Source organism: Corythoichthys intestinalis, chromosome 14 (genome assembly GCF_030265065.1).
Source record: "Corythoichthys intestinalis isolate RoL2023-P3 chromosome 14, ASM3026506v1, whole genome shotgun sequence".
In the NCBI taxonomy this organism is placed as follows: Eukaryota; Metazoa; Chordata; class Actinopteri; order Syngnathiformes; family Syngnathidae; genus Corythoichthys; species Corythoichthys intestinalis.
Genome location: NC_080408.1, coordinates 48295528 through 48320251, shown reverse-complemented (window position 1 = coordinate 48320251; position 24724 = coordinate 48295528). Strand labels below are relative to the sequence as shown.

Here is a 24724-nt window from a genome sequence, read left to right as displayed (position 1 = left end):
AACGGTGTTGTAACGGCAGAAAAAATAATTAGTTAGATTACCCTGTTACTGAAAAAAATAACACCGTTATGTAACGGCGTTATTTATAACGGCGTTATTCCCAACACTTAGAAGGAGTGATAGCATTTTGTGGCATGAGGACAAAAGTAAAGGACCCAACCGACCAAGTATGGCAATGCTTTGAATTTGGGTTATTAGGCGGAAGTCTACTCTCTCAGAGTGCTCTTCTAGTTTTCTGTAAGTTGTGTATTATCGGTTATCTTTATAATCGAACACCATTAGCATACCTGTAGGAGAGTGTGTATCTGCTCGCCAGTACTTCTGACGATAGCGTGCTGTTTGGCAACACTTTCGTCAATGTCAGAGAATATCAAAAGTGTAGAGTCGCGACTCTTTCTTGTAACACATGCACGCTGGCTCAATTTCCCCATGAGAGTTTGGATGTCCTCCAAGTTTGCTTTGCTCTTGCGAACGCGACTCCAAATGCTCTGTGAAGACAAAATATGACAGAAAATCTGTAAGAGTTAGCAACACTAATGCACTGCAGGAAAGTTCTTATTTGAGAATTGTTTAGGAAAATTGGTGTCTAATTTGGTGCACTTATTTAAATTATTGGCTGCCATTGACAGTGCTCAAGGTCCAATTCATTTCGACTGGGAGTCAAATTGGAATTGGACCTCTAGCTGTGTCAGTGGGACACAAAGATAAGCATTCAAACAGCCAGTCCTCTGTTTTCGATAGTTATATCTATATTCTCTCTATATTTAACACGGTTACGCTTATGTCTATCGTTGTCAAACAATTATTTGAATAGTATGACCATTTTTTAAAAATTAAAAAAAAAAAAATCCAATTGAGAGCACCATTAAGGGCCATAACCAGAGTTTATTTCTGTTTTTATCTGTTTGAATTTTATTTTTGTTGGTTTTGCTGAAATTGGTTTGATTTATCATTGAATGTGTTCATACTAAATATGTACAGAGATCCGTTGTTTTTCACAATAAATGGGGACCAGAACACGCCTTAAGTGAAAAACCGCCCCAATAAGAAAAAAAAAAAAAAAAAAAATTGTGCGTGTGTTCAATGTATTTATTCAGATTCAGCATTTGGAGAGAGATACATATAAGACATGCTTTTTCACTTTTTTTTCCCCAAAGTGGAATTAAAAAAAACAACAACTTGTATGTATGTACAGTACACATTTTAATAAATGGTTTTCAAGCACTTCAAATGTAAAAATTATAAGTTTTAAACATCTTACTGTCCCACCGAATTATTTTTAAACAAGAATAAAGTACAAAAATGCTTGTCTTTATTAAATGCTTCGAGTGAGTCCACTCAAATCCGCTCAAGATGCTCACTCACAAACAATGAGTTGCCACAGCAGCTTTTTAAAAAGTTAAACAATGATTGACACATGCAGCGTTTTGATGCTTTGGGTTCCAGACATCTGTGGCAAGATCCTTGTTGCGTCATTGTCAAAGCCTGTCTACGTCAATGTCTCGCGTCCATGGTCTGGTCAGCATTATTCAAAACCCTCGTGTCCCGTGTAAGTTTTTGAAAAAACAGTCTTTTGTTATTGTTAGTTTTGTTTGCCTCAGTGCTATCTCTTGATTACCACATCCTTTGTTTTGTACTTTGTTTTTCGTTGGCTTTAATTAAATCATTTTTGCACCATTCATCTGCCTCACCTACATTTCCCTGCATTTGGGTCCACCTTGCCCGCCCGCGTTACCTGACACAAACATTAAACGTCTGTCAATCATCGTTAACTTTATTAAGCAACTCCAGTGCACTGCCTGACGAACAAAGAGCAGGGAGAGGGAAGGAGGGAGGGAGGGTGAGAATACGCGACCGGCTTGGGACAGCTTATCTGTATTTATATGCTCGAAGTTTGAAGTGCGAAGTAGAGAGAGATCACTGTAAATGAATAATATAAGTTGATACAAGGGCATAGGTCGGAATAGGGATGGTAGAGATCTAACACTACTAACTTTTCAGCATGCTCAAATTGTCTTCGAATTCCACTTTTAAGCAACCTTATTTGCATTATATAGGTAATTTAGATTGTCTTCCTATATGTTGTATGGATAGAATTGACCCTGCCATTATTAAGTGAATTATTTTCATTAAGTTCGGACTCACATATACCCCTTTTCACTTGCTGAATGTGCCGGTCCACATGTCAACATGACTTGAAAGCGCAGATTTTAATATCTCACTCAGTTTTTATTTAGCACTGATTGACCACAGAAAACCCGTGATGTGGTCCTTTTAGTTTCCTAACTCCTAACTTAGAGGGCACTCATGCTCTTTTGAAGAATAATGCTAAATTTCATTAGATTTTTTTTCTCTTGCTGGAAATCAGTGGGGTTTTATTGTATTTCTTTGGCGAATGTGGTAATGCAATATGTTATAGTACAAGACAATAACAGTTCATATAGATAATTTTGCGCTGAAAAAAAAAAAAACATTAAAAAAAAAACCACACAATGTTACTCATTAGTATTCTTTTCACCAAATACTTTTTTATTTTTACTTGTACTTGAGTACATTTTTTGGATGACTACTTTTACTTTTACTTGAGTAATATTGTTTTGAAGTAATGTTACTCTTACTTGAAAAAAACTTTTGTCTACTCTACCCACCTCTGGTCTTATGTCAACTGCTATGGCACCAACAAATTCTAGATTGCAAGAAATATATCTATTGCTTCTCCAAAATAATGAGTATAACACGGGTGCCCATGTTGCCATTGTCGAGTTTGAGGTTCCTTTTAACGATGATGATGATGATAATAAGGATGACATTTCTCTTCCTGAAGTCCTGTTCCAACCACCACCTCCACCCATTATGAGAATATGCGCCGACAAGTTTAATGATTCCATTGAATAAAGCCTTTTTGGGAGGTTCTTTCTGATGGTGCTTTAATCGCAAATATACAATAAGAAAACGAGGGAAATAATGAGATAATTTAAGCATTTATTATATCTTTGCTTAAATCAATGATTGCCTGCAATGAAGATATTCTTTGCTCTTAATATAAACTGCTTTTTCATAACACCGATTCAAACCGGCCTTCATTCTAGAGGTCAGGATTGAGCCAAGCCGCGGATCTTGGATAATCGATTTGCTAAATGCATATTGCTACATATTGCTACATTAAAATGTTTTGACACACATGTACTAATTCTAACTACATGTGCACACATGGGAAAACAAGCTCCCTGGGTGTCACTGTCACTTGCTCCCCATTTCCTTTTAAGGGAACGGAGGGTTTGGGTTGAGAACGAATGCAGAAACTGTATCGTGTAGTCTTAGTATTTGTTGGAATTTGCCTCCCCGGCCAAGCCGCACGGAAACGGCAACAGCCCGTGCGCCAGCCAGGAAAGCGGAAATTCCATGCGTTCACCTCTTATGTTAACCCTTTGTACTGGCTCCATGTTCCAAAAGTTTGAAGAAGACTCACAGAAAGCAGGTTGACAATCTATTCGTCGACAATGGTCAAAAACAAGGCAAAAACAGACGACAGAGGGACAAGTCTGGATCCAAAACAAGGCTACATAGAAAATGTTTCCGAGCAGCAAAATCTGTGTTATCTCAGTGTCCAGTGTTTTTTAAGTCTGTGGTGGAGTAGGCCGGCCCGAAGGTGTGGCTTCGTGTTGTTTCGGGACCATCCGTCTGTGGCCGGTTTTGGGCGGTTAGGTTCGTCCGTGGATGGGACATGGTTGCCACAGCGACCGACGCGGGTCTTGACGTCCCAAGCGCCCGCTATCAACTTTGTTATCTGGGCTGGTTCTACTTGTTTTGGGACAAAGCGCGCTGCTCTTTGTCCTTGCAGAACTGATTGCAAGAGTTTGGTGCGTCAATCTTGCTCGTGACGCACACGTTGGGCTTCTATGATAAGATGGCGTTGTGTATCTAATCTGCGTTTCATTAAACTATGGTGTGCTATTTATTTTATATTAGGTGTGTTTAGAGTAGTTCAGTTCTACCGTAAATATGAGAAATGATACTATAACCTGATTAATTATATTATGTGTGTTCAAGTAATGCAAACAGTTAGACGGTGCCTATGAGAAACGTTACCATTTTTCCATCTCCCCCTCAGGAGCCCCGATAAGGTGATTCACTTTACTGTGTTCATGGGCATGGAGGGAAGTCTGCCTAAACTATAGTTAGATGAATGTGTTAGACTAATACAAACAATTATATGGTGTGTGCGAGAACGGTACCTATTCCCTTCATATTGCATTGTATAGCTTCCTTCCGGTCTCCTTGCAAGCTGTTCAAAAAGTTGAATGCCTTCTGATTTTGGTTGATATTCATAAATGTCCTCCTAAGGATGTGTGTTTGAACTTGACACTATCATCACATTTTAGTTTATATTTTTAAGACAGATTGCACTTTGCTTTGGAGCCAGCCTTGCTTGTTCAAAATGCTTCTAATCATCTTTTGACTGGAACGCATTAGAGGAGGCACACAATTCTAATTTCAGCTTTCAAAAAAGTTAGTTAGGCAAACTCACTCATGAAACTACATGAGAATTACAGTACTGTGAACCTGGACTAGATCTCTTGTGATCCTAATGTAGTCCCACACATCATCCTGGTCCCAGGTCAGCTCTAGCAGGGCTGGATCCAGCTGTCGCCTTGTTCTTTCCATCTCATCTTTTACCAGTCCTAGCTCCACATCCAAGATAGTGCTTTTCAACTGGTTGTACCACTGGGTCACCAAGATTAGCGTCTGAGTTTGCTGCAAGACGCGATGGAGGTCTGTCAGTTCAAGCATGGTTCGTGGATGAAAATTTCATTACATTACTGATAAGTAGGAACTTGAACTTACCACGCAGAGTCGCTCCCGTTTAGAGTGGAGCTGAACAGCTGCTTTGGGAATGTTCTGACTCTTCAGCATTCCTAGATACTTCACTTCTTTGAGCACCGATCTTAACTGGATGTAAAGTTGAGCGTTGATAACCATCCATACAAACTTACTTTATTATGATTTTTATTTAATCACAGTGGTGCTTACAGCTAGACTGAAGTTGACGTGGAATAAGCCTGTATTGCTGTCAAGATTCAAAAGAGGGTCCTTCAGGTGTTTCTGACAGATTTCCTCCAGGCCTTCAGTCCACTGTGAGAAAAGCTCCTGGTCCTGCTGTTCCAAAGTTTCTAGCAGACGTTCGCACTTGTGCAGGGCTGCATCTGAATCAGCACCACCCAGAGGCCTGGAAAGGGGGGACAGGAAAATATCAGCGAATTACATTTTTTCAGTGCTGTTGACAACAATAGACGTCCATTATATTTGGGCATAGACTTCATAATGATTGACCTGACACTTGTGCCATTCACTGCGTCACGCCTTCCTGAAGGGGGCTGTCCCAGACTCCGTTTCATTTATTAGCAGTCGGTCACATGCAGCAATGTAACGCCGGATTTACGTTGAAAAAGTACGAAAGCTGTACTGCATACAAACACGAAGGATTGTCTCAGGAGTGATTTGTTCGAGGATTCCAGGTAATTCATTATATTTTTTCTACCGTGGATGCATTTTGAAACGTTGTGAAAAAAATCAATGGGAGAAATTAGCCGCTACAGCATTGGCATTATACTTTGCAATATTTACGTAAAATAACTGCTAATTGCCCGTTTTTTTTGTTGTTGTTTTTTTTGCTTTTAACTAGGGCTGTCAAAATTATCGCGTTAACGCGCGGTAATTAATTTTTAAAATTAATCATGTTAAAATATTTGACGCAATTAACACACATGTCCCGCTCAGACAGTATTACAGCAAGGTTTTTTGTGCTGTCTAACAGCGAACTCTTGTGGTCGCTTTGCGACATGGTTTATTGCTTTCTTGCCAGTTCAATATGGCTGCACGACGTCTCGGGCTGACGCCTACGTTGTAATGTTGTGCTTATATGATCCTTGGACAAGATTTGTCCGTAAGTATGGTTGTTGTAAAGAATGTACATATTATGTTAGTAAGCGAAATGTTATATTTTTTGTATGAGACGCTTTTTGTTTAAGTTTAGTGAACCTGTATAGCGTGCTAAGCTAACGTTGTTGCTAATGCAATGCTTGTGTACTTTTTTTTGTAGTTTCACTACGGTCTAAAGAGGACAGTGGTTCGAGGCAATTTTATTAATAAATCAGATGAAAAAGGAAGAAGTCTGATTATTAAGGCGTCGTTCACTAGCTGTCTAGCTTTGGAAAAAGTAGACGCTTTGGAGTGAGGACAGCATAGACAGATTTAAATGACAGTAGAGTGAAATACCCACTAAAGTCCTTATGTACCGTATGTTGAATGTATATATCCATCTTGTGTCTTATCTTTCCATTCCAACAAATTATTTTACAGAATATATATATAATTTACAGAAAAATATGGCATATTTTATAGATGGTTTGAATTGCGATTAATTGCGATTAATTACGATTAATTAATGTTTAAGCTGTAATTAACTCGATTAAAAATTTTAATCGTTTGACAGCCCTACTTTTAACCAAAAATCGAGATTGTTTTACATCCATATCTACAAAGAATTCAGGGATTTAAGCGTTTATTCACAAGAATTTTCAGCAGAAAAAGCTTTGTTGTACTAAGGGGGCAGCCACGGTGACTGAACAGCACATTCGACATTTTTACGGTAAATAAAAGCTAACTGGCCATTTTTCCCCCTTTTAACCCAGAATCCAGACTGTTTTACGTCCATATCTATAAAGAATTTAGGGATTTAAGCATTTATTCACAATTTTCAGCGGAAAAAGCTCTTTGTTATTCAAAGGGGGCGGCCTCAGTGACTTAACTAGCAGCACATTCGACATATTTACGTAAAAAGCTAACTGCCCGTTTTTTTGCTTTTAACCAAGAATCGAGACCGTTTTATGTCCATATCTATAAAGAATTCAGGAATTTAAGCATTTATTCACATGAAATTTCAATGGAAAAAGCTCTCTGTTTTCCCATATGGCGGCCACTAATTATTCCCTTTACAAAAAAGATGAATTAAAACACCTGTCTTTCTAGAACAAACATGCCTGTTTTGGTTTTAGGTCGGTAGCAGCTTTGGTTTTGGAAATATTTTTAAGTTTTTGAAATTAGGCCTCCTACGGATCGGCCCTGCGCCCAGTGTCATGTCAATATATTATGAAGTCTATGATTTGGGCTTGGAGATGCAGGCCCCTCAAAGACCTAATGAATTGAACGTGTACCGCTATGAATGGCAGTCAATGAATTAAATACACTTTCATGTGTGTGTGTGAGAGTCATACATATGAGCAAGCTGGCAGAGGTTGCTTCTGTTGGTCAAAATACGACATTGAAGCTCCTGAGACCATTTTAGCCTCCCAGCCACCGGGGGCATATTCTTCCCCAGAATCACATTTCCGGATTTGTGCTGAAACATTAACTTAAGTTATTAAAAAAAAAAAAAAAATTGAAAAATTGAAGAAAAAAAAAAATAATACTTTGATGATATCTGACCTCATATATGTGTTGATTGAGTAGAAATTTGCAGTAGTTTAATTCCTGGTTGAACATATTTAATAATTCGATGTAGTTCGGGGAGAAAAGCTGATGAACTCTGGGTCTTTCAAGGAGGTTGCCAAAAATCTTCAACAGCTGATTTGGATGAAACAGTAATGTTTCATTACTGGGCACATTTTTGGCAACATTTCAGTGGGATTGACAGTGATAAATTTACTAAGCCTCAGCTGAATATAAGCCATAACCATCATATTTTACAAGAAAACTGTATCGTTTCATATACAAAAAGCATCAGGCGTCCACATTGTACAATGGGATATTTACACCAAAAAACATGCGGCTTATTAGCTTGGAAAACAAAACACATATAAGCCGCACTTGACTGTAAACCACAGGGTTCAAACTCAAGCATATAATCCAGAAATTACAGTATTTTCAAATTTCATATTTTTTGTTATTTACATGTTTGCAATTGAAGACGGAAAAAAAAGATATTCTCTTTTTAATAAAGGAAAGGGGTGGGAAAAATCTGATTATATATTTAATGTTGTTGCCACCCCCTTTTCATTTATTATTATTATTTTTTTAATCAGAAAAGAGTTGAAAACAGTAAATAGTCATCTATCGCTATCAATGGCAGACAATGAGTCAAAATACGGCCTTGGATCAGGCCTGGCTTATAAAAGGCAAAACATCTGAATGAATGTAAAATATTCAATGAACCCCACCACAACACCCAAAAACACACCTTGAATGTAGATTTGAGGTTTCTTGAATGCTGGAAGGCCAGATTGAGCACAGTTCCCAGCCTTTGGTCAAAATCTCTGTTTTGATCCATAAAACAATTGTATTGATGAACAAACTCCTGCAGACAAGATGAGAAATTGACAGCGCTAGGCATCCAATTCATTTTAACTGGGAGGGTGGCAGCAAATGAATAAACATTCATTCACTGCCAACCCGAACTGATTTAGATTCACAGCAGAAACATGATGGTCCTCACAACATTAGTGTGATCCAAGGGGTCACATTTGCTCTCTCTGAGTGCTCGCCAGCGGTCCTGAAACTCCTCGCTCATGCCGAAGACCATCTCGCTGAGGATCTTTCCTCTTGATCCGCCGAGTTCCACCTTCTCCAGCTTTAAAAAGTCCAACGCTGAAGCAAACAGCTCCTATGCAAGAGAAAAAACATCTGTTTTAGCTCACTGGCTATGACCAAATTATTGGTTTTAGTGTTGGAATCATCCAGATTGGTCTTGGAACCATATTTTGAGGGTCTTAGCGTTGTCTCGGATCAGGGATTTTCTTTCAAAGGCAACATTTTACTTCATTAAGTATGCTTTTAAGGAAAAACATTTGGTATAAAAAACAAACAAATCGAAATACTACAGCTTCAGAACATAAAAAATGTATTTCTCGGAAGTTTTTTCTATGCTTTTTCGCTTCATATTACTGTGCTTACCGTCATAGATAATTCCTGCTCGTAGCAATGCAATAATGTAACTACCGTAATTTTCAGACTATGAGGCGGACCTGACTATAAGCCGCTATCCACCAAATTTGATACGAAAATGGCATTTGTTCATAGATAGGCTGCACCGGAGTATAAGCCGCTGCTGTCCTCACTGTATTATGGGATATTTACATCAAAAGATATGAATCGGTAACACTTTATTTGTCAACAGAATCTTAAGACTGTCATAAGACCAAATGAACCACCATGCAAAGCTTCATTGCTTCAAACAGCTTTATTAGGCCATCGCTGCTCCCTTGGAGGAGAAAGGCAACCTCTGCTGCCACCTGCTGTCAACACTGTTGTCATCCAACATGCCTCCTAGCATGCATTGCAGCGCTACAGATGCAAATAACAATCAAAATTCATGTTCTGTGTCAATTACATTTTCAGTTACTTTTCCAGCTGTTTCATTAATGGTCAATTATGGTATTTGGTACTACTTTATTTGACAGGGGCCCCATAAGACTCTCATAAGACCATCATACTTATGACATGACACTGCCATGATCATTAATGAATGCTTATGAACTCACTTTTGAATGGATGTAAAGGATCCCAGCTGGACATAAATGGAGTTTGTGATAATTTGCCGGCTGACACTTAATGACATTTGTCATTAGCATTCAATAATGCCCATGATAGTGTCGTGTCATAGACTTCATAATGTACTGATGGGGTGCGAGGCCGATTAATAGGGGGCCTATCGCCGTCAAAGCTGAATGAGTGGAAACACAAACAAAGAGCTTTTCCGTTGAAAATTCTTGGGAATAAATGTTTAAATCCCTGAATTCTTTATAGACATGGATGTAAAACAGTCACGATTCTTGGTAAAAAGCAAAAAAAAAAAAAAAAAAAGAAAAACGTGCAGGTAGTATTTATTTCACGTAAATATTGCGAACTATGAGGTTTGTCAGTAAGGAAATTAGCGGCCGCCATATATAAACAAAGAGCTTTTTCCGTTGAATATTCTTGTAAATTAATGCTTAAATCCCTGAATTCTTCTTCAATTCTTGGTTAAAAGCAACTACAACAACAACAAAAAATGGGCAGTTAGCATTTATTTTACATAAATATGTTGACTGTGCTGCTAGTTAAGTCACTGTGGCAGCCCCCTTAGTACAACAAAGAGCTTTTTCCGCTGAAAATTCTTGTGAATAAATGCTTAAATCCCTGAATTCTTTATTGATATGCACGTAAAAGAGTCTCGATTCTTGGTTAAAAGCAAAAAAAAAAAAAAAAAAAAAAAAAAAAAAAAGGTAACATTTATTTTATGTGAATATTGCAAAGTATAATGCCAATGCTGTAGCAGCTAATTTCTCCCATTGATTTTTTTCACATTACAAACTACATGCATGGTTTGAAAAATATAATAATTACCTTGAATCCTCAAACAAATAACTCCTGTGACAATAATTCCTGTTTGTATGCGGTACAGCTTTCATACTTTTTCAACCTAAATCTGGCATTGGTTTGCTGCATGTGTCACTGCGACCGACTGCGAATAACTAAAGCGCATTGTGGGATAGCCCCCTACTTGAAGGCGTGCCGCAGTGAAGGTCAAATCTGACCCGTCAGTCATTATGAAGTCTATGGTCATGTCATAATTATTTTATTACAGTCTTATGGCGCTACTGTCAAATAAAGTGTTACCAAATACCATAACTAGCAATTAATGAAACAACTGAAACAGTAACTGAAGAAATAATTAACACAGGACATGAATTTTGATTGTTATTTACATCTAGGACGTAGCACTGCATGCTCAGAGGCATGCTGTCAAAGTGTTACCTACTGTAGTAACCCAAATAAATCAACAAATAAACCGGACTATAAGCCGCGGGATTAAAAATGAGGGGAAAAAGTAGTGGCTTATCGTCCAAAGATTACGGTACATGGGACTATAAATGTAAACAAACGAAAAACACACACCACAATGTGCTACACAATGCTCATGTACTGTTTATGAAACCAAAGGTGGAGTTTGACTTATGTGGGAGAGGAGATGAAACAAATTCCAAATATCCATCTTGCCTCCTCAGGTGTAGTTTTCACCAAGCAACGCAAAGGACCACCTCTAAGGTTTAATTAATTAAGGTTAATTTTGATTATGAAATACTTTGTAGGACTCTTGTTCATTTCATTAATTTTTGTTGTTTTATTGCTTTACAACTTTTATAGACAACTTTTTACCACCTATGTCTTTATTTTAAATTAATATATGGGAAAGTTAATTACATGCAATGACATTTTTCGGTCACTAGGGGGGGCACTGCCCCGCCTGCCTCCCCTCAGTCTCTGGGTATGTAATAAATGAAAGAAAAATAGAATTTACAAGCAATGCTTTTTCAAGGCACAAACAGTGAGATTAAACAAAAATGCAAATAGCAAAAAAACAATGACTACCTAAATTAGCTCATCTTAGCGCTCCGTGTTAGGTATGAGCTCAAGTAGGCATGTAATAACATCTGTAGAATGAGCTGAAACCTAACAAACTACGTAAACTTTAGCGCCACTAGGGTGTGATAAAGCATTACAAATGAAGACAGGCCATCAGAAGGCATGACTGTTCCATTAAATGTTGCTGCCTTATTGGTCAGGAACTTTCCCATCATGCTGAGCACAGAGACCCTGCTCTTCCATCAGCCTATTGCTTATAGCTTGGAACTAATTAAGGGATTTTCAAAAATAAATCTTAAAAGATCAGCATATGAAAGCAACTCTGGAATGAATTAATTCCGTATCACGAGGTACCATTGCATCAAATTTTTGTGTTATGAACACCATGAACTATGAATAAGGTGAATACTTTTGTTAAAATAGAAATCTTAACTTCCATCCATCCATAACTTTAATATGACCAATTATTATATATTTGTGTTCTTATAAATTAATTTAGTATATTATTATTAATATTAATGAATAATACATTTATAGAGGAATACAATGGCAATGGCAGCCAATGAGTGCAAAATTTGTGTGTTAAATATTATTTTCAATCTAAAGGTCATTGTTTTTCATCCAACCTCAATCATTAGCAGCCTCTCCATTATGCAGTCTGAGCGCTGGAACACAAGAGAGGTGGGAAAGTCCCACAGCTTGACCGTCTGGCCGTGTTGGAAGTAGTCCGGAATCTTCTGGCAGTAAGTGTGAAAAAGCTGCTTGAAGGTGCGCAGCACGTAGATAGTCATTTGGACTCGCTCCTGACCTTCCTCAAGCTCCATCTTAAACAGTTCCTCTGGGATCAGGTAAGCAAAAGCCTGTGAAGCAAAAGACATTTTTTTAATCATAAATCTCCTTTTTTATTTCAGTCAGTGTACCTTTTCCAGGATCAGGTTGCAGAACTCTTGCAGTATGACTACCACACGCTGTGGAGTGCAGTAGTGCTGAGATCGAGTCCAGATGAGACCCAGGGTGTGGAAGAGAGGAGGCAGCAGAGAGTCCACTTGAGGGAAACCTCTCTCTTCTAGGCTGCTGATGAGCCGCCTCAAAGGACGCAAATGCAGATCGATATCCTCAGCTTCCAGCACGGCTGCGACACCCACAAGAGTGAGTACACATTCATTGGGATTCTAAGAAAGCTTAACCACTGACACTTCTGCTTAGTCACCCTTGTTGACTTTAACTGTGACTTCCTGGAACGAGGAATAGTAACTGCTGTTGACACTTCTCAAGATTTCCATGATCTGCTTCACTTTTTGACTCTGAATCTGAAATCAGCAACCACATTTCTCACATTCACTATGAAGACTTTGGCCTGAGTTTTATATGGCATGCACATTTAGACCATGTTTTTTTACACTGGAAAAAATGCTAATAAACTTAATTTCTTTTGGCTTATAACAAGTCAAAATGTCAATGGAACAAACAGAAATTTTCTCAGAATAAGATGTATATACTGTGAGGAAAACAAGTATACCCTGCGATTTTGCAAGTTTTCCCACTTAGAAATTATGGACGGGCTTGAAATCACAGTATATGATTTTTTTAACAATTTGTTTGAATTATACTGCTGCAAATAAGTATTTGAACACCTGTCTATTAGCTAGAATTGTGAGCCTCTAAGAGCTGTTAGTCACCTTTAAAAAGTCCACCTCGACTCCACTTGTTTTCCTAAATAAGTGGAGTCGAGATGGACTGTTTGAATCTGACTTTTTGACCTGTTTGAGGTGGTTAGCTGCATATAAACATCTGTCCACCCCTTACACCCAAAAGAGCTGTCCAAAGACAGCAGAGACAGAATTGTAGACCTCTTCAAGGCTGGAAAGAGCTACGGAGCAATTGCCAAGCAGCTTGATGATATATGATCAACCGTTGGAGTAATTATTAGAAAATGGAAGAAGCTAAACATGATTTTCAATCTCCCTTGGACTGGGCCGCCATGCAATATCTACCTCGTGGGGTCTCAATGATAATAAGAGGAATCAGGAATCAGCCAAGACCTACTCAAAAGGAGCTGGTCAATGACCTGAAAGGAGCTGGGACCACCATTTCCAAGGTTACTGTTGGTAATACACTAAGACGTCATGGTTTAAAATCATGCATGGCACGGAAGGTTCCCCTGCTTAAACCAGCACATGTCCAGGCCCGTGTTAAGTTTGCCAATGACCATTTGGATGATCCAGAGGAGTCATGGGAAAAAGTGATCATATGATGACTAAAATAGAACTTTTTGGTCTTAATTGCAATAGTGTTTGGAGGAAGAAAACTGATGAGTACCATCCCAAGAACACCTTCCCTACTGTGAAGCTTGGGGGTGGTAGCATTATGCTTTGGGGGTGTTTTTCTGCAGATGGGAATGGACGAATGCACTGTATTAAGGAGAGGATGACTAATGCCATGTATTGTGAGATACTGGGGAATAACCTCCTTCCCGCAGTTAGAGCATTGAAAATGGGTCGTGACTGGGCCTTCCAACATGACAATGGCCCGAAGCAGACAGCCAGAATGACCAAGGAGTGGCTTCATAAAAAGGCGGAAGCTCAAAATCCGCATTTCACAGTGACAGTCCAGAAACCTGATTGATCTAGAGAAGATCTATGTGGAGCTGCGGTGCAAAATCCCTGCTGCAGTTTGTGCAAACTTGGTGAAAAGTTGCAGGAAACATTTGACCTGTAAACAAAGGCTACTGTACCAAATATTGACATTGAATTTCTCAGGTGTTTAAATACTCATTTACAGCAGTGTAATACGAATAAATTGTTCAAAAATCATACACTGTGATTTCTGGATTTTTTAAAAACTGTCTCTCACAGCAGACAAGCACCTACTGTGAACATTTCAAAACTGCCCGTCATTTCTAAGTGGGGGAACTTGCAAAATTACAGGGTGTTCAAATACTTATTAAACCTCACTGTATTTTACTTAAATTATACTATTTAACCGATTATACTTTTATTTTAAGTGTGATGAGGTTTTATTAGAAAATGTAAACAGTTCAGCACAATCAGCAGGTTTCTTTACCTTGCCTTAAAACTAATTGACCACACGTAACTGTTAAAGATGTTTGGTATAAAATCCATATGTAAAATATATCAAAACTTTAAGAAAGTTTACTACCAGTGTGATTTGTAATTTAGTAGAATGAAGAAAATGAACTACATGCATTCTTTTTAAGAACTGCAATCAGTTTGTGAGGTCAAACCACCTTAGATGCAAAAATTATGAGCAAGATTTTTGCATTTTATATGTGGAATCCATTTTACCATATTCAGATCAGAAGATCTAAAACATACCTCAAGTGATAAATACTGAAGCCTAGGCAGAGGTCTTTACCTGTGACTGAATTCCCAGCAGATTCTCTCGCTGTGATGTCCAGAACTGGAGCTCCACATTGGGGCCCGGATGATCACCTTGCCGCAGCAGGTCTCCAGAGTCCTTCTTCAGGACGTTCCATATTTGTCCAGACCACTGAACAATCAGTGTTTCAATGGAGTATAGCAAGCCTCCATTCAGTGGCAATCCTGTGGGGCTTTCGTATATAGACAGATGCACAATCACTAGATCGTACATCTTCATTCCTAAACCCAGTGTGTTGTATTTTTAGGCTGACTAACCCGAGTCCAATGTCGTGACGTGCCGTCTCCACACATAGCGGAAGGGGCAGCAGGGTTCGGCCCTCAGCGCGCCCTCTCAGCGTAACCACGATACTTCTAAGCTTCTCCAGGTGTCGGTGGATATCCTCCGAGACCACCTGAGGCCACTCTTCATGGTTCAAACTATTGGACAGCACACACACCAGCACCTACACACAGTCGATATCACAGAATTTTCGCTTATTCACATTGGCTCCCAATCCAAATGGACTGGACATCTACTGCCATCAATGGCAGTGACTGAGTTAAGTACAGTGGTGGAATGTAACGAAGCACTGCTTTTCAAATTGTCGCTTGCGTTACACGTTACTTTTGTTTGTCACAATCAAGATTAGGCAGGTGAAGAACATACTGTCCCCCCCCAAAAAACGAACAGTGAGACCAGCGCGCCTTCAAATGGGTGCTGCACACTGTTTTCCAGTAGGTGGCGGTATGCACCTGATCAAGAGTGAGTGTGTGTGTGGGGCGGGGGGCACCGGGTATGTTGTCCCGGACCTCAGGACCATAGGGGCCCCTGAATGCCCCTAATTTATTTTACTTTACATTCACATATTTCTTTTTTATTAAAATCATTGTCTGATTAAATATTATGTTCTACGCGATATATACTTATAAACTTTAACATATTAAATATTTCAAATATATTTTTTCCCCCTTTTTCACTGTTTGAGGGCTTGATAACCCCAGGGATGTAGAGGGGGCAGGCACAGGATGTTTAGTTCTACTGTTTTGTTGCTTAGCAGGCAGGCATAGCACTCTCAGTTGTATTGTATTGTAGTCTACATGGGACAATAGATGGAAATTGTTTATAGTGTCACATTACATTACGGCCTGTTGAATTTGACTGGCCATTTCAAATTAAATCATTTGAAAATTAACATTGTCATTGCAAGTGTTAAAAGTACTGGATATTTTGTCGTGACAAGCCATTGGGGCGGGGGGCCCTGTAATGGTCTCTTGTCCCCGGGCCCCTGCAAGTCTGTTGACAACCCTGCACCTGATAGCTTAATTGCGGACTGCAAGCAACTAAGTTTTGGAGTTTTTGAGCTCGGTAACCCTTTAACAACGGATGTGTCAGCAGCGACAAATTTACACATGCGTACTTTGAAATACCGTAAGTCCTAAACGTTTTGTGCAATCAAAAAAAATCAATAGTTCCTGAAAGCTGAGAGGTTGCGCTTGACAGCCAAACATTGGCCATTGCTGTGATCTCACTCTCCTACCACCAGGAAACCAGCGAATAAGCTCCTTTATTCTCTGACGTACTGGCAGTGGTGGATTTACGCATGCGACCCGATGAACTACCGCATTAGACACACACAGAAGAAAAGAAGTCAGGAAAACCGTAAAAAAACAGCGAAGAAAGACAGGTTTTATTATTATTTTGCGAGGAAATACCAGCAAGACGGTCATCCAGGACAATAAAACCTCCACAGAGGTTTAAATAAGAGTTTGGGAGCAATGGCGCAACAGGAGGAGCACCTTTGGTGAAGAAAGGTATCGATTGTCTCTCCGTAGTTGAACCTCTGTCTGTACTTTTCTCAAGCGCATTTTTACTTTGTGCACGGTACTTTGTGTATAAAACATGATTACATTGTGTATTGACTTACAGTACAATATACAAAGTGTAAATATGCAAATGTGTGCATGGCAATCTACTATATATGACGCGTGCCTCGTTGGCTTACCAACCATATTATACCATACCAAAACTAAAAATACAAGTAATATGTGCATTTTATGTAATTTCAACACTTTTAAAGTACAACAAGTCTCTGAATTCTTTTTAATAATCTTTTAAATATCTTTTAATTCTTTTAATAATAATTTAATAAAATAAATAATAATAATTACATTAAAATACTTATTTTAATATTTAGTTGTGTCCACAGATAGATTCCCCCTATGTTTAAAATGTTTTATCTTTTTTCGTCGTGTTTGTGGAAAATATACACACGTTTCAGCCTAAAAAGTCTGTTGTACTTAAGGTTTTAAACCAGCAGGGGACAGGGTTCGCTTATGGCTGTGCATGGGCAATAAATGTTTGCATTTTAGAGCGAATAAGAATGAAGTCTTATTTGCATCAATGCGATACGGACGCTGTAAACTAGTATTTTTTTTCTTGTGTCAGGTGAGAAAAAGTATACAGTGCTGCTCGAAAGTTTGTGAACCCCACAGCGATGGTCAGATTTTTTGTAAAAAAAACTAAAATAACCTTATTAAATGTTAAGTTATACCCAAATCCACAATACTGACATTCCAAATAATGGACTGAAACAAAAGAAATAGTTATATTGTCATTCTTTATTTAACAAAAGTGGTTGATTTAAGAAAAACTCAGATATCATGTGTGCAAAAGTATGTGAACCCCTTCAGTTAATAGGATATTGCGCCTCCTTTTGCAGAGATTACCTCAACCAAACGGTTTCTGTAGTGACTAATCAGCCTCTCACATCTACTTTGGGGGATTTTTGCCCATTCTTCCTTGCAGAACGCAGTCAGTTGAGAGAGGTTTGATGGGCGTCTGGCATGAACTGCTCGCTTCAGGTCCCGCCACAGCATTTCAATGGGATTTAGGTCAGGACTTTGACTGGGCCAGTCCAGAACACGAATCTTCTTCTTTTTCAGCCATTCCTTGGTTGTATTGCTGGAATGCTTTGGATCATTATCATGTTGCATGATCCACCTTCTGCCAAGCTTTAACTTCAAAACAGATGGCGTCAGGTTATGTTCTAGGATTTGACAATATTCCTCAGAATTCATGATTCCCTGGACTATGTGGAGTTGTCCAGGTCCTGAGGATGAAAAGCAAGCCCAGATCTTGACATTCCCACCTCCATGCTTCACTGTTGGGAGAAGGTTCTTTTGGTGGTATGCAGTGTTGACTTTTCGCCAGACATGGCGGTTTTGGTTGTGACCAAACAGTTCAATTTTGCACCTACATCAGTTGATGAAAACTCTTTTTAATTTAGTCTCGACAACACAACTGTTAAAAAAACAAAAAAAAAACTACTGAATTGATTGATTAGGAAATCAGGTTGAAATAATAGAAAATTCCAAAATGTTGAGGGGGTTCACAAACTTTTGAGCAGCACTGTAATTTGACTGTGTATATTAGCGGATTGCTTTATTTTAGGATGATTAGGATGTGTACTGTAGTTAATATAGTTCAGAAATATGTTAATTGTTAGTATGTTTATGTATGACTGCAGATGTGGTTGTAATGGCGAGCGGACGACGAGTGAATTCTAGTAGTGTCTAAAATGCAGAAGTGAAATCTTTTGTCACAAATTCTTGTATTTGTTTAATGATATAATTATATAAGAATTCCCATTTTAGAGCGAATAAGAAATGAGCCGTCTGTGTGCAGCAATGCGAGACAGACGTTTTTTTTTTCTTGTTTCAGCTGTACAAGAAAAATGAAAATAATAGAAAATTAAATGTGTAGCAACAGACTGAAGCATTTAATCTCTGTCTGCACCACGCTACAGATGCATAGTGATTATTTCAACCGACTGCCACACGCATCATCAGACTTTTCAGACGTTTCGAATCTGTCCTGACATGAATGTCGCCTGATCACTGGATTGGCAGTGGAAAAAATGTGGGCGCTCCTTACTGGTTGCTCTTTTTAACGCTTCCCCTATGGCTCTTACGCCCGCCAGGTTTTCCCCGAGGTCCTACCGCCCTTCCCTTTACATAATGAAACTTTTTTTTTTTTTTTTTTTAAAGAATTGAAGATTTGTCTGCGAGCCAGATGCAGCCATCAAAAAAGCCAAATCTGGCTCGCGAGCCTTAGGTTCCTGACCCCAGAGCTATACTGTGTATGTGCAATGAAATTACATTTTAAAAAAGTACTCCTTTTCTTCCTCAAGCGACCTAGGTCCTGGAGAGGGCTGTGGAGATGCTGGAGCTGGAGATATGTGTGTGGTCGTAGATTGAAATCGCAAAGGCGCCAACGCTGCAAACTCCGTTCCAAATTTATGTATACTAGTATATATGTATACTGTACAGTGTTACATTTTTGCATCGGGAGAAAATACTTTTAATCTTTACTTGTAAAGTAAATTTTAAACCAAGGACATTTGTACTTAAGTATTTTTTGCACCTGTATCCGTACTTTTACCTAAGTGAAAAAAGAGAGAACTTCATCCACCTCTGGTTAAGTACATATTGTGAGTGCAAACTCACCTCTGAGAAGACAATGGGCAAGTGCTCCATTGGGTATCCCGGAACTTCCCCCAGTCGAAGCTGATGTCGGAAACCTTGGCGAGCGATTCGCTTGACGCCCTTCTTCAGCACACACAGTATTTTGGTCTTCCATGGTGGAGACGTCTTCACAGATGCAAAAACAGTAGGGATGCTTTCAACGGCATTGAAAGCAGCAGAAATAAGTAGGGACTTATTTCAAAAATGGGTTTGTTAGATAAACGTTGAGAGTAGAGGAGAAAAAAACTTCTGGAAAGGTGATCTAGTATTACTTAACTTGAACTTAAAAACAAGAGCAGACTTCTGCTTAATCAGCTAAATTCAAAGCATCACCATATTTAGTAGAGTGTTCTGTAAACTACTGTCCCAAAATGTCATCAATCTTTCTCTTGTCATCATATCACCTACACTGAAAATGTAATAAATTAGGACAATCCTTTGTCAAGTTGTCACAAAAAATATTTTCTGACTTCTGTGACCTCTGACCTCTTTAACTCCAAATGTAATTACCTTTTATAAATTAAAAAAATAATATATATATATATGGCCTTTGTGACCTTTGACCTCATTACCCCAGCCACTCTGACAAGAAGCCCTTGTTGTATACGTACTTCAAATGTGAAAATTGTGCAAGTTTATTTAGAATTCATGTTGACATTGTTGTCCTACAGTACTGTTAAGTAAATTGGAGATAAGAACTGAACATAAGCATAAAACTGATTTTTAAGGGTAACAGGCCTTTGAGGCAGTACTTCTCAAATATCTGGGAGCGCATCCCAGGGGGGTGCAGAGCAATGCCGGGGGTGGTGCATGTGACCTCAGGGAACATACTTTTTTTGCCGTACTACAATAAAGTGTAATTGCACATACATTCAGTGGGTGGCAGTGGCACTGTCATTTTCAGAGTGTGCACAGTATTTTTGAACCAAACAAGAGCAAACAGCAAAGAGCACTAGAGATATGAATAGCTAAGAAGAGGAAATATGATGAAGCGTATGTAGTGTTTGGCTTTTGGCTTTGACTTTTAAAACGGTGGGAGACGAGGAGTTTACTGTGTCTTCAAAATGTTCAATCAATTAAGATGTCACAAAGATAGTAGACCCCATTCACATTGATAAGCTGCTTGATTTTTTTTTTTTTTTTTTCAAAAACATGCAAACAACTGCCCCACTTTGGTAAATGGTGTTGTTATACTTGTATAGCGCTTTTCCACCTTTCAAGGCGATTTACACTACATCCACCTACTGGTGACGCAGTACCAGGAGCAATGTGGGGTTCAGTATCTTGCTCAAGGATACTTACGCGAGTTCATCTGGACAGAGAATTGAACCCGCAACGTCTGTGCTGGGGGAAACACTTCTCTACCACTGAGCCATGCCATCCCCAGGCTTTGTGTGGCAGTGTTACATTAGTAAATCAGCAAGCAGTTAGCATCGTATAAGGTGGCATACCAGATGCTCAGTGCAAAAGAACTTCACACAGCAGGAAAGGAGCTGATACTGCCTGCAGCAAAAATTAAAACTGTCCCTCTGTCCAATGACAGTGTTGTTTTTGTTCTCTCTATATCTTTTTTAATTGTTTGGCACATTGTCCTGATGAGTTAATGCTGCTAATCAATTTAAAGTTATTATTATCTATTGACTTTATTGAATTTCATATTTCAGTATCAAATGGTCAAAAAAATGTACCTTGAGTGTATTTTTTCAAATTTGATGTGACTTTTTTTTTTTTTAATTCAGGTAAATTGATGCACTTTGTCTTTTCTGTTACAAACAAAACAATGTTAATAAAGTTATATTTTATTGTAAGTTGATCTGTATTACTTTTTTCCCTTTAATATTAAAAAGGACGCAATGTTAGGCAGAGATGTACTTATAATAACTTCACAGACAGATGATACTCTTTACAGTGGCGGCAGAGAGTTATGGGGGGCTTAAAACGTTCAAGTCTTCCAGGGGCTGGGGGGGTGCTTACCTGAGCATCCCCAGCATGCAATGTCCCTCCTGGTCCAGTGAAGAGCAGCAGCCTGCTGCTCCAAATATGGTCCAAGAAGTCCAAAATGATATGCTGATTCTCATCCGCGCTGATGAAGCGGTTCCACTTATCAGTCTTAACGCGAAGCACACAGACAACCTGTTCCCGGAGGAAATCCACCCTCTCATCGGACAACGCCACCCCGGTTTTGAGAGTGCTTTCCTGGGGGCCACGCAGGCCCGAAGCCCTTCCGCTTGGCAAAGGGTTAACCCTGCTCGTGTTGCTCAGAGCCTCAGCCATTAGGAAGAGCCAACAAGTGAAAGAGCTGGGACTAGTCAATGAAATCAATGTCTGAAATGATAGAAAACGTTTGTTTTGTTGTTTTTTTTATACCTTGTGCAGCTATGAAGAGTAGAGGTAAAGTGATACAACTGCTTTCAGACTGCTGTCTTTCTATGTAATCCTATCCAGCAACCTGAGCCTTTAACAGGTGCACAGCAAAAGCACCACACATAAAGATGGGATAAACATTGCATGTATTGTAAAGTACTATCATGGCATCCAATTCATTTCAACTGGGAGGCCCATTACCACTCTCAGGCTCACTGCTAACGCTCCCAATCAAAATAAATAGTCTAGTCTAGTTTTGACAATGGTAAGGAAAAATAAACATTCTTAGTCAGTCCTTCCATTTCGAATGAATTGTACGTCTATGGTCATCAATGGCAGGCTATAAGCTACTCATACATTATCTCGCCTTTACTTTAAAATTTCTTGAAATTTAAGATTAGCTTTAATGAGAACAAACTGCAAATATTCTCTTTATTTAGAATGACTTCATTTTTTTCCAATCAAAATAAATTGTCTAGTCTAGTTCTGTCAATGGTAAGGAAAAATAAACATTCTCAGTCAGTCCTTCCATTTCGAATGAATTGTATGTCTATGGTCGTCAATGGCAGGCTATAAGCTACTCATACATTATCTCTCCTTTACTTTAAAATTTCTTGAAATTTAAGATTAGCTTTAATGAGAACAAACTGCAAATATTTTCTTTATTTAGAATGACATGAAAAAGAGAAAAGAGAATTTAAAAAAATGTTATTTATCATTATTGCAATTTTATTGATCATTTATGAAATTAAGAGTGTTGTTGGGGGCAATAACCAGAATTTATTTCTGCTTTTATTCATTTTAAATAAGCTTTTATTAAAAATTTATTTCTGCTTTTATTCATTTTAAATATGCTTTTATTAAAATGAATAAAAGCAGAAATAAATTCTGGTTATTGCCCCCAACAACACTCTTAATTTCATAAATGATAAATAAAATTGCAATAATGATAAATAACATTTTTTTTAATTCTCTTTTCTCTTTTTCATGTCATTCTAAATAAAGAGAATATTTGCAGTTTGTTCTCATTAAAAATATCAAATATGCTTTTATTGATGTTTTAATGTTATTTTTTTGTAATTGTATTTAATCATAAGAAATATCTATAAAAGAATGATGGTTGGTAATAAAATAATAACATAAGGGTAATTGAGGTCTGATCACATTTTTGGGTCGCATAGGCAGGGATGAAAGTGGGCTGGAACGGCCTGTAATACCGTTCCGGTAAAAGATTCGGGGCCGGAACGAGAAAGATCAATGCTTTGACCCCGAATATATGAAGGGAACTGTCAAAACCCTATGGTACAAAACTGCCAGGCTGCCACACACGCATCTCATCTCCAAGAAGAAAACAATCTACCAACGTCAGATTTACATACACAAATGTTAACAACAAGCATAATAAAGTGCCTGTTTAGCGTATCCGTTTCCAACAATATTAATTATTAATTTATTCCACGGAGCTTTCCAAGTTGCAGCAGTTTATGAGTCTGACGACTCAGTGACGAGTCGAGTTGATGTGCGCTTGCATGCAGCAAACCACCATAGACTCAGTTGTAGAGCATAGATCATGAGCCCGAACCCGGCCCGAAATTCGTGTCGGGCCTAAAATGTCAATTATTTACGTTCGGGTTGGGTTGCGCCGACTTCTCTCTCACTAACTTTTTAAAAAATGAATATATATTAATACAGTGGTACCTCTACATACGAATTTAATTCGTTCCAGGACCTTGTTTGTAAGTCGAAATGGTCGTATGTCGAGCAGGATTTTCCCATAGGAATACATTATAATTCCATTAATTCGTTCCAAAGCCTAAAAACATACACTAAATTCTTAATAAATACTGCTGGCACTGTTACAAATGGCAATTAAACATAGAAAAACAAATAAGTTATAAATAAATAATTCAGAATAATATAAGAAGAAGAAGAAGAATTAATAATTATTCCTGAAAATAATGTAACGAATCGGATTCTAATATGGCGGACACTTTTTACTGTCCCTGAACGCACCGCGAAAGTGACGTCTCCAGTGAGATAGGTCGGTGCGGTAGAGATAATACTTTCGTTTTCCTGAGAGCAGTCAACTGCTTAAGACAATGAGCGTTTTGTGTTGGATAAGTTCTTAAATAAATGATAAAAACGTGACAAAGCTGGCGATTTCCTTGGCAATGTTACCACAATAATAATTGTCACCTTAACTTATAAATAGTGGCGAACGGTGGTCGTAAGAGGATCATGGAGCTGTATTGTTGAGCCAGTTCAGGGACGCGCACCCCAAGTTCATATTTTTCTATAACTTGCATCTTCATTTCAAAGGTAAGCATCACTTTTTTCCTTGTTTCTCCAACTGTATCAACTTTTTTTGAAAACTGTGTTGATTTCTCACATAAGAAAATCCACCGTGGGTTCGTTTGCAGTGCTGTCATGTCGTCGTATTTCGAGCAACTCGTCGGATGTAGAAACAAATGGCGGCTCAAATTTTACGTCGGATGTCGAAAAGATCGTGTGTCGAAGTGATCGTATGTAGAGGTACCACTGTATATTCATACTAAAACGATGTATGGATGTTAAACCAAGGAAAAATTGTCATAAAATAAATAATTTGGATAAAAAAGAGAAGGCGCTGTGCATGCCTGTGCACGTGAACGCCGTGGCCCCGCCCTCTTTTTAATCTTCCCCTCCCGCGCTCGCGCCCTCCGCGAGTCCGCATCCTGGTATTTCCTTTTCGATATGAAGCAGCAAGGAGTGAAAAATAAACTAAAGACGGAGGAATTGAAAAGAAAAACGTACCGCGGTAGGAGTGGGGTATGGAAAGACTTCAAATTGATTATTGAAGATGCTACACAGAAACCTGTGTCGGCTTCGCTGAATGTAAATGAATGCTCTCATACGATAAAATATATTTAACTAACTTTTCCAGCGTTATTTCGTTGTGTAAATGTATTTATAATGATCATAAAAATATGTAGAATATTTAAATATTGAAAAAACTTGCGTTTTTTTTTCTGCCAACTCAAAGAGATTAAAATAGATGTCAAATCCACTGTCCCCCT

The 24724-nt window shown here is 38.5% G+C and overlaps 1 protein-coding gene across 1 annotated transcript in view; it reads right to left on the bottom strand.

Moving 5' to 3' along the window:
* The window catches only part of dnah9l (dynein, axonemal, heavy polypeptide 9 like), a 124111-nt gene extending 102439 nt beyond the window's left edge, over positions 1–21672 (bottom strand). The window contains exons 1-15 of the mRNA XM_057857690.1: positions 21279–21672; positions 19287–19430; positions 15057–15244; positions 14776–14971; positions 12611–12710; positions 12321–12532; positions 12027–12260; positions 8492–8659; positions 8237–8353; positions 7486–7623; positions 7275–7399; positions 5032–5227; positions 4846–4950; positions 4564–4755; positions 288–488 (exon numbers count right to left, since the gene is read on the bottom strand). Coding sequence (XP_057713673.1) covers positions 288–488; positions 4564–4755; positions 4846–4950; positions 5032–5227; positions 7275–7399; positions 7486–7623; positions 8237–8353; positions 8492–8659; positions 12027–12260; positions 12321–12532; positions 12611–12710; positions 14776–14971; positions 15057–15244; positions 19287–19430; positions 21279–21578 — 2616 coding nt within the window. The 5' untranslated portion in view covers positions 21579–21672. The remainder of the gene's footprint in view (positions 1–287; positions 489–4563; positions 4756–4845; positions 4951–5031; positions 5228–7274; positions 7400–7485; positions 7624–8236; positions 8354–8491; positions 8660–12026; positions 12261–12320; positions 12533–12610; positions 12711–14775; positions 14972–15056; positions 15245–19286; positions 19431–21278) is intronic.
* Positions 21673–24724: the final 3052 nt, after the last annotated feature.